Here is a 10,585-nt window from a genome sequence, read left to right as displayed (position 1 = left end):
ATATGGGTAGCCTAGTAAGAATATCATGAAGTATATCTTAGGTAACATCTCTAACCCATTACACGACGGTCGACGGGTTCTTGATCAAGATCTCTCCTTTTTCTTCAACGTCTACGAGTTTTGGCTTCTTGTATCTGGCTTCGTTTTGGAAACTCGAATTCATGAACCCGGAAGAAAGAAAACAGATGAAGAGTGCATTAAGTGTGAAGACATGTTACTAATACCCAATCACTTTCGTTTGAAGACATGAACATCTCACCTCGTAGCAACTAACCTAAAGATGCAAAATTTGGATCACTCATTCTTGATTGTACCAAGTTGTCTGTATATGTTACTAATATATCCCAATTCGTTTTTTTCTATGTTAAGGATTAAAAGAAAGTTAGAATAAATATGAGTTTAAGCAAATTTAAGATTGATATTCATAATGTATGGGTCCAATTAAGGCTACCAACATGTACAAATGTTTGGAACAACTTAGGCATCCCATGAAGCACAACATCCTTGAACTCTTTCCACATTGGATCATACTTCACCAAACTACCACCTCTATACTCCATCAATATCTCTCCATTCTTCAACACACACAAAACCCGAACCATCTTCTCATGCACCGCCTTGCGCCATATCACGTAATCATGGTTCGGGACTTTCGCCAAATACGCCCCATGAATGTCAAAAAGCTTGGTCCATGACTCTTTCACATTGTATTCCTTCATTACCCAAATCTCCATTTTTCCATAACCACATGACACAGCCACCGCTAAACACCCGTCAATCACTGCCAAATGATAGTTGCTACGGTTAACCGGTTTGGAAACCAGTTTAAACTTTTCATCTTCCAGGTCGAATGACACAATCGTTCGACCTGGAAGCCCACCGAGCCGCCCTGGGCGGCTCACCCAGTGGAGTCTCCCATTAACCACAACCGCTTCTTTTGCTTGCCTATCAAGCTGATACGGCACTTTCCCAATACATCTCCATACATTATTCGAATTCGGTTCACTAATCGTCAAGACATGAACTTCGGATCTTGGATAACTCCGATGGTTTCGGATTAACCTACGTGGCGTCCTGTAGTATACAATTCTAACAACCTTGTATTCATTAGTAACTGGATGAAACCCAAACCCGAATATCACCTCTTGGTCTTGAAACTGTCTAGGTTTAGGCAACTCTAGATGGTTTCGAGTAAACGGGTTAAACAAGTAAACCGGTTCACCAAACAACGAATCAGACAAACACAACAAGCCATTGCAGGAGCCCACAACGTTGAATTCCGGCATGGAACCACAAAATGGTGTCGATATCTTTCGTACAATCTTGTCACCACCATGATCAACGAAATAAAGCTGGTTACGAATCGGGTAATCACAATGGAAAATCAAAATGGGGTCAGCTCGAGCTGCCACTGGGTGGTGCATACGTGGCAGCTCAGGGTCACGTGACAAAACGTCGCATGACTTACATACGAATCGAAATTGAATAAGTGATGATATGGGCAGCCTAGTAAGAATATCAAGAAGTACATCTCTAGGTAACAACTCGAACCCGTTACACGACGGGTTCTTGATCAAGATCTCTCCTTTTTCTTCTTCATCTACGAGTTTTGGTTTCTTGTTTCTGGGTTCGTTTTGAAAACTCGAATTCATGAACCCAGAAACAAGAAAACAATGAAGATGAACAAAGGAGATATATATATTAATATTTCAAGAAATGAAGAAAAATAAGCGAAAGCAAAAAATGCTTTTGGCACTATGAGAAAAAATGGAGGAAAATAATATAGCTAGCTGTGAGGTATATTGAATAATATTGATAGTAACAATGCTATAATGAGTTATACATTGTGCAGTGAATGATGTACGTTATATTAAATTTAACGATACTAGGCTATTTTGTCTTAATTTGAGTTGTTGGGGGTCCAGCATTGAATAATAATTTGTATGTATATGTGACAAAAGTCCATCTTTTCTCCATTAAAAACGGACGTTGGGACAAAAATTTCAGGCCGAGAAGATAATGGCCATATCATGATGCAAACTATTTATTGCATTGCATATTTGTTATTTATAGTAACTATTTACCATATAATTTTATTTATTTATTGAGATTTGATAACATTTGGCAATGGTTAATCTTACCAGTTTTAGCTTATCTATTTGAAGAACAGATCTCTTTCATTTTTACAATGAATATATTTCATAATCATAATTCATAATTAGAAATTATCATGTAAAAATATGTTAACATTCATTAAAGAAATGAAATGTAGGCGTCAACGCAAATATTTTATTTTTATTTATTTATGAAAACGCAAATAGTTTAATGTGTGATCGTATGCATAATAGATACTCCTAAGAGTAAATAACTTCCCCATACTATTTTCTGAAAAAACGAAACTTTTATTAAAAACGAAGAAAAATTAAGCTTCATCCACGGATGAAAAAACCCAACCGAAACGAAACGAAACAAACATGAACACGACCTACAAGTTATGACAAACTAGGCCCCAAACGCAAACGTCTAAAACAAAACCTACCAAACCAAAGACACAAGCTAAAAACATAATATCCAACAACAAAACTTGCAACAAATGAGAAAAGAACCAAGACGAAAATACACAGACGCTAAAACTACAAGTGAGCCAAGTCTTCAAGCTGACTAGATCAACATAGTCGTCCATAAACAAACTGAATTTCTCCGTTGTGACGCTACTTTTTTTTTTTTTTTTTTTACTTTTCGATTATGGTTTGATGAGTTTTCCTTTGACTTTAGTGAAACAAATAGATCACTTCCCTGTACTTTTTATTTATTTGGACATCTACATTAACTCCAGAAAGTAGAGTAGATTAGCATAGCAAGTTAAAATACCTTTTCCCTTGTTGACATTTATTGATGATCTATTTTATTTTATGTGAAGGTGGGTTAGTAACGATCATGACTTTTGCTTTGCCTTTATTTCAAAAGGTTTATACATTCACACCTAGATCAAAAGCTAGGTTTGACTTTATTGACTTTGAAGCCTAAGACCGTCTCTAACGCACCCGTGATGCACAGTTTTTGGAACCAACACGCCACCCAACACGGGTTAGCGCGGCGTGTTGGTGGTGTTTGTGGCACGCGTGCTGGAAGTTAGCACACAACAAATGAACGCGTGCTTGAACCAAATTGCCGACGTGTACTCACCCCACCCACACATGTATGGAACGGAAACTTTTTTTTTTTTTATACATACATATATACATAAAATAAATATACACTATATATATATATATTTTTTTTAAAGGCCAATATTATTATAAACAACGAATATGTACAATCGGTGGAAGCATAGCCACGACAATATCACGACTATATACAATTACATATACAAACTAAATATACAGAGAGTACAAACATGAATAAGACAACTATATCTAGCCTGTATCTAAATTATTTCTTCTCGGATCGCCAAGGTTTGACGGATTAAGGAGCCATCGATGCCAATCCTTGCCAATAAGCCTCGATCTATTTGAAATCCACTCGAATGTCTTGATTTGTATCTCGTTGATGAGTTTTGGAGGTGCCCATGAATCGTTGCGAAATATCTTTTGGTTCCTATTTTTCCAAATGATGTAGCAAGTTGTCCAAACGATTGCTTGCCAAACACGTTTTTTGTCACTCGACATATTCCCGTAACCCGAAGCCCTGATCCATTCTAAGCCATGCGAAGTAGATACATTGAGGTTCCACCATTTATGAATCCCTAACCAAACATCCGAAGCCGTTTTGCACTTGAACAAGGCATGATCAATAGATTCGATTTCATTATTACATTCAGGACATAATAATGAACCAAAGTCTATTCCACGCTTGTCAAGCTCCACTAAAGCCGCAATTCTTTCTTTTAGAACTCGCCAAATGAAGATACCAATTTTTTGTGGTAACAGTTGTTGCGTAAAGTTTTAGTTCCCGTGGTGTTATCCGATAACAATAAGCTGTCTAACAAGCCCGATACCTGTTTGCACGTGTATATGCCTGAACTGTTAAGGGAAAAACACCAGCCTTCCGTGCCAGAACCAATACCCGAGAATGAGGATAGTAACAAAATCAGTTGCTCTTGTTCTCCATTAAGCCGACCGCTGATCTCTCTAGACCATTCCCACTGAAATGACCGAGAGTTGTTGATCACCTGCATACGGTCCTTAACCGTGGCTAGAACATTCGTTTCCAATCGAAACAGACGAGGAAACTTAGACTTTAAATTGCAGCCGCCCACCCATGTATCCTGCCAGAACAGTACTCCACTTCCATCACCAATATTTCTGACAAAATGTGCTTGCAAATCGAAACCAATCTTGGACATGTCATTGCCGATTGAGATGATTTTCTTCCAAACTGAAACACGTCTAGGAACAATGTTAGAATCAAGAGATCCCAACCCCCCGTCCCTCCCATAAATGCTTTTGATAACTTTGACCCATAGTGAATCGTTTTCGGTTCGAAAACGCCACCACCATTTCCCCAATAATGCCCAATTTTTGGATTTAAGTGACCCGATATTTAAACCCCCCTCCCTATATGGTAAAAGGATTGTGTCCCATTTAACCCAAGAAAGTTTTGTATCATTTCCCGTCCCGCCCCAAAAGAACTTACGACGTAGATTCTCGAGAAGGATGATGACGGATGACGGAGCTCGAAACAACGAGAAGAAGTAAAGGGGAAGACTACTAAGTACCGATTTTAGGAGAGGTAATCTCCCACCAAACGACAATGTTCTCGCCTTCCAATCCGATAGTCTTTTGTTGAATTTCTCAATTACGGGGTTCCATGCCTCTTTTTTACTCATATTGTTACCAATAGGCATACCAAGGTACGAAAAGGGAAATGATCCCATGTTGCACCCGAGATAATTTGCCATCTCCACTATTCTTTGGTTCGGGATTCCAATACCATACAAATGACTTTTGTTCATATTAATCTTGAGCCCACTAACCTTTTCGAAGCACATGAGTGTTTTATGCACGTTACCAATATTCGTTTTGTTCCAATCGCCAAAGAAAATTGTGTCGTCCGCGAATTAGAGGTGCGATATGGCAATTTTGTCTTTACCAACTTCAACACCCCGTATTAGTTTATCTCGGCATGCCAACTTTGTGAGTATATTGAGCCCTTCACTTGCAATAATAAAGAGAAAAGGAGAGAGCGGGTCTCCTTGTCGCACACCCCTTTGAAGATTAAATTCTTTTGTGGGTGACCCATTAACAAGAACCGAAATCGATGCCGACTTAAAACATGCCTCTATCCATTTCGTCCATTTAGAACCGAACCACATTGCCTTCATTATATCTAATAGAAACTTCCCACGAACACTATCAAACGCTTTCTCGAAGTCGGCTTTGAAGATAAAACATTTTGACTTTTTGAATTTGACTTCATCAACTAATTCGTTAGCTATAAGAATGCTATCAAGAATAGATCTCCCTTTAACAAACGCACTTTGTTCTACACCCACCAAATCATTCATAACCTTACGGATTCGGTTAGCAAGGATCTTGGCAATTATTTTATAGTAACTACATATAAGACTAATGGGTCTATAATCACGGAGACTAATAGGATCATTGATTTTTGGGATAAGTGTAATGAAAGACGGCGTTACAACCCTTCGAAATTTCCCCAACATTCCAAAACCAATGGAGAGCACTCATTAAATCATCTTTTATCAACCACCAAAACTTTCTATAGAACTTGAAGTTGAAACCATCCGGGCCCGGTGCTTTTGAAATCCCACAATCTTTAATTGCTTCCCACGCTTCTTCTTTGGTGAAAGGAGATTCAAGAGAGTTGGCGTCATCTTGTGAAATACTAGAAGTCTCAAATCCTTCAAAACTAAACCCTCTAGTTTCCTGGTCCTCATAGAATGTTCTGAAAAATCTATGGACCTCCTCTTTGATCTCGTTCGGTCCTTCTTGCCACACACCGTTCACAAACAATCCCCTTATGTTGTTTTGATTATATCTACTCTTTATGATTGCGTGAAAATAATTCGTGTTCTCATCTCCTTCACACGCCCATCTAACCCGTGCCTTTTGTTTTAGCATATTGCGTTTGACTTTATCTTTTGCAATCCACTCGCATCTTGCTGAAATCCATTCCTCTCTGAATCATCAAGGGTTCTATCTTCGGCTTTACGTTCCCAATTATTGCATATATTATTGAGTTCGAGGAGTTCTTCATCAATTTTACCATAATTGCTTTTACTCCAATTCTTCAAACTGTCCTTTACATTTTTAAGTTTGTGCCTAAACACAATATCTTTTCTGTAACCGTGAACCGGCTTACCCCATGCCTCTTTTATTATATCACACGCCCCTTCATCCTCCAGCCATGCGTCGAATATTCTGATGGTCTTCTGCCCAAAATCAGTGATATTGTTCCTCAATAATAGGGAAGTATGGTCAGACAAATTTCTATCAAGTGCAATCACATATAAGTCCTCCCAAAGTTGCATGAAATTATCGGAAACTAAAAATCGGTCTAGCTTGCTGAATTGTAGCCCATCATCACTTATCCTTGTAAACTTCTTACCCACCAAAGGTATCTCAATTAGCCCATTGTTGTTGATAAACTTATTGAAGCGTGTGGCTCTTCTATGGACATAATTGGTATTCTCTCTTTCTGATTCGGATCTAACTTCGTTAAAGTCACCACAAAGTACCCAAGCAACATTATCGAATTCAAGTAATTTATCTAACTTCTCCCAGAATCTTTTTTTCTTTTCATCACTATGTGGGCCATATACATTAACTACCACAATCTCGCAGTCACAGTTCGATAGAGTACCTTTAATAGCAATGAAAAAATCGTCTTCAACTGCTTGATTTACCTTAAAGACATTGGAATCCCATATGAGTAGCAAACCAACTGATCTTCTCACCGTACTTTTGTATGCATATCCAAAGTTCTGACACCCCCACAAATTTTCAATACGTCTATCACTGAATTTATGGCGTTTGGTTTCTTGAATGGCCGCAACGACAGGTTTTGAGTTGGCAATCAATTGTCTAAACCAATTTACCTTGCCATCCTGATTAAATCCTCGTATATTCACCGATAATATCTTCATTGATACAAAATTGTGTCTCACGTTTTGGATCCATCAAATTATAGATCTTGTTCCCCTTTGAACCCTAATAACTTGGCGTAATCACATAGATTAACACTGGGTTCTGATTGCTCGTTATCGGGTTCAATTGTATTGTTCTTACGTCTAGATTTAACCATCAGTAAGTCTTCCATTGTTGGCTGGCGACTTCTTTTAGAACCTGAGATTTGGACAGTCTTTGGTTTCCTCTTTTTATCCATCTTTTTTTTAGAGTTAACGTTGGGTGTGCACTGTTTTTTGTTGTTCTCTGGAGCAGGCTTCTCTCGTATTGTTATCTTCTTTCGTTGTGGAGGTGTTTCGGGTACCGTGATGGATATAAAGTCATTAACGTTCTGGTTGAAATCATTAGGGTTTATGTTTGGGATTGGATTTGGTTTATAAGGTTCCTTTTTGGTTAGCTCATGGTTTGGGGAAAGATCGTTATTAGGCTCAGATGGTGACGGGGTGGTTACATGATGTGTGGTGTGGGTTAGGTTAGTGGATAGGTTCAATGTTTGATCATTGATGTTATGTTCTGTATTCTCATGTGTTAGTTTAGGGGTGCTTGGGTTGTTGATTATGGTAGGATGTTGGGCTTGAAGAATGTTATGATCCGAGATGTTTTGTGTGTTGTCCTCGTGAGTTACATTAGAAGGGATTGGGTTGGAAGTGTGGATTGGAGATTGGGCTTGGTGAGTGTTATGTTTATTAATGGGCTCAGGGGTAATGAGTGTAGGTTGGGCCTGTGAAATGATGTGGGAAGGTAGGCTTGTGTTGAGGGTGGGCTCAAGTGTGATTTCATTTTTGGAATTGGGCTCGGTGGATGTTGGTTTAGTAGGTGTAGTTGTACTCATGCTTAGGGTGGGCTCAGGTATGGTTTCCTTTATGAAATTGGGCTCGGTGATGTGTGGGCTAGGGGAGATTGCTGTCTCGTTTATGGGCTCAAGGGTAGTGGGCTTGTTTGGCGTTGAGTTATGATTAAGAGTGGGCTCTAAGATTACATTGAGAGTGGGCACGACTGGCAAAGGGTTATGTGAAGTAGTGGTTTTGGAAACATCCAATAGGGGCTCTATGTTAATATTAGGGGTATGAAACGTTTGGTTTGCTTCATCATTACACACGTTTGCATTAACTGCAGTCTGACATACCTTTTTTAAAGATTGGCCGTTTCTAAAGTTGTTGGAGAATGTGTCATTAATAGAATGGTGAGAGAAAGACTCCTCAGTTTCCACTCTTTTTTGCCGTTGATTGTTTCTAGATTCCTCAGGTATCGGGTAGCCGGAGTTCTGTGATTTTACCGGTGAGTTGATCGAAATCTGCTTGTGCTCCCAGTCATCCTCATCCGAAGAGTATGATTCCCCCATCTCACCCATCTCAAAATCTTCTATATCATCTGATTTAATTGATGAATCTTCTACCTTTTCATCCGTTTCATTCTCATTGAAATCAACCTGGACTACATCGTTGATATCTTCATGAACCCCAACATAAAACGATGCAATCTCAGCGTCCACTAATATCGATTCATTGATAATGTGTAGATCCTTGACTCTAACCTTAATTCTTCCCATTGTAAGATTTTGATCTCCATCTAAGTTACAGTTATCCATCTCAAGAACATCACCCCACCAACAACCAATCTTTGCAAACATGACCTCGTTCCAACATGAGATTGGTACTCCTATGACATTAATCCACGTGATTCTTCCTGGTGAATGTAAAGAATTTTTCCATACTCTAAGATTGTTGACCCACCTTCTAATACCGTGTTGTTCGTTGTTGAGAATGTTGTTGACTGCCTCCATAGAATTAAGAATTAATACAATCTCTAAACCACCAATATATTTTATCTGTACATCTGTGATACCTTCTACTTCGCATAGCCTTTTTATTTGGTGTAGAAGGTCAATATTAGCCATCTCACCCATTAAAGCTGTTTTTAACTCTTTGAAGTTCATGTCCTCCTTTTTCAAATAGACAAGTCTGATTTTCTCACTCGCGTTTGGGTCTTTATCCTTAGCATCCCGGAATTGAACGTATTTGTTGGAGTCGTGAGTGTTGTTAGGGTTGGTGTGGGGGTTTTGAGACTGATTGTTATTAGGTCTGTGGGGAGGGTCATGTGGTTTATGTGGGTTGTGGGTTTGGTGGGAGGGTATGTGTATGTTGTGTTGGCTAGGGTTGCATTGGTTGGGGATGGCGGTTTGCTGGATTGTGGGGTTGTTCTGAGGGGGGTTGTGATGTTGGTTATGTTGTTGGTTGTTGGGTGTATTGTCAGGTTTGGCTTCATGTTTCTGTGAGGTATTAGGTCGATATAGTGTTTCAGCAGGTGTGGGGTTATGTTTCTGATAATTAAAATCATACACATGAGTTTCTTGTCTAACATTCGACTTCCAAGTTTTTTTGGAACCATCAGCACCCTTAGACACATTCATTCTCCATACAATCTCTTCTTTTTTGGTGTTAACATGTTGGTTGGGCTGAAACGTTCTCCTGTACCCATTAATGTTGAAATCATTCCTGTCTTTTCTCTCCTTCGCCATGAATACTCTTAGACCCCGTCCTTGAATCTGCACTTTGTTAAGAACTGACAGCAGTGTATCCGATTTAGAAAGATCCTCGAATCTTACAAACCCAAATCGATGTCCGTTCAACAGCCTCTTTCTTGCGATGTAAACGTCTCTGACCAATCCAAACTTACCGAACGTCTTCCATAATTCATTGATCCCCCAGTTTTCAGGAAAGTTGTAGAACATATATGAAGTTAGAATGGGTTTTTTCACTCCCGTAGATCGATCTCTGTAGTAGTTTCCCTTTCTTGCTCCTCGTTGTTTCTCCCATCCTTCATCCTCGTCGTCTATCATCACTCGCGAATTGAAAGTCGTGAAGTTTCTCTCTCTAGGATTTTCTCTTTCACACTCTCTCATTCTCTCCTTTAAATATACACTATATTAAATCAAACACACACAACTCAAACACAACTCAGAAACACTTCATCAAAATCAAACACAAACAATGTCTCATCCGAATGAGTGGTCGATTTATAACAATATTATGACCGGCACCGGTGAACCGACTACTCCGGGCTCATCATCTTCATCTCGACCTTCTTCTCTTGGTTTTTCCAACTATACCACTAGCCCGTGTAATATGAGCCAACAAGAACTTGAGCAACAAATCCAAAGATTACAACAAATCCAAAAATTACAAGAGATTCAAAGAGAGCTCGGTCTTAGCTCGCAACAACTCTCACAACTTAACTCTCAAACACAACCAGAAACTCAACCACAAACTCAACCCGAAGTTGAGCCCGAACGACCCGATGGCGTGAGGAGAAGAAAACACCAACGAAAAAGCCAAAGATAAGGTAAGGGAACCAATCCAAAAAAGAGTTTGGGCATCGGCCGAAGAGGTTAGGTTGACGAGATGTTGGCTTGATGCGTCCGAAAATCCGATTGTCGG

At 39.3% G+C, this 10,585-nt stretch overlaps 2 protein-coding genes across 2 annotated transcripts; both read right to left on the bottom strand.

Moving 5' to 3' along the window:
• Positions 1-409: 409 nt before the first annotated feature.
• On the bottom strand, positions 410-1,747 carry LOC139845492 (F-box protein At3g07870-like). Its single transcript, XM_071835745.1, has one exon. The coding sequence runs from the start codon at positions 1,650-1,652 to the stop codon at positions 423-425; it is 1,230 nt and encodes a 409-aa protein (XP_071691846.1). The 5' UTR covers positions 1,653-1,747; the 3' UTR covers positions 410-422.
• Positions 1,748-3,416: 1,669 nt separating this feature from the next.
• Positions 3,417-4,990, bottom strand: LOC139842839 (uncharacterized). Its single transcript, XM_071832940.1, has 2 exons — positions 3,911-4,990; positions 3,417-3,773 (listed from the first exon to the last, which is right to left on the bottom strand). The coding sequence occupies exons 1-2, from the start codon at positions 4,988-4,990 to the stop codon at positions 3,417-3,419; spliced, it is 1,437 nt and encodes a 478-aa protein (XP_071689041.1).
• Between the last annotated feature and the right edge of the window lie 5,595 nt (positions 4,991-10,585).

The sequence above is a fragment of the Rutidosis leptorrhynchoides genome, chromosome 4 (assembly GCF_046630445.1).
Source record: "Rutidosis leptorrhynchoides isolate AG116_Rl617_1_P2 chromosome 4, CSIRO_AGI_Rlap_v1, whole genome shotgun sequence".
Classification (NCBI taxonomy): Eukaryota; Viridiplantae; Streptophyta; class Magnoliopsida; order Asterales; family Asteraceae; genus Rutidosis; species Rutidosis leptorrhynchoides.
The sequence above is the reverse complement of the archived record's forward strand: the minus strand, read 5'-3'. Positions and strand labels throughout refer to the sequence as shown.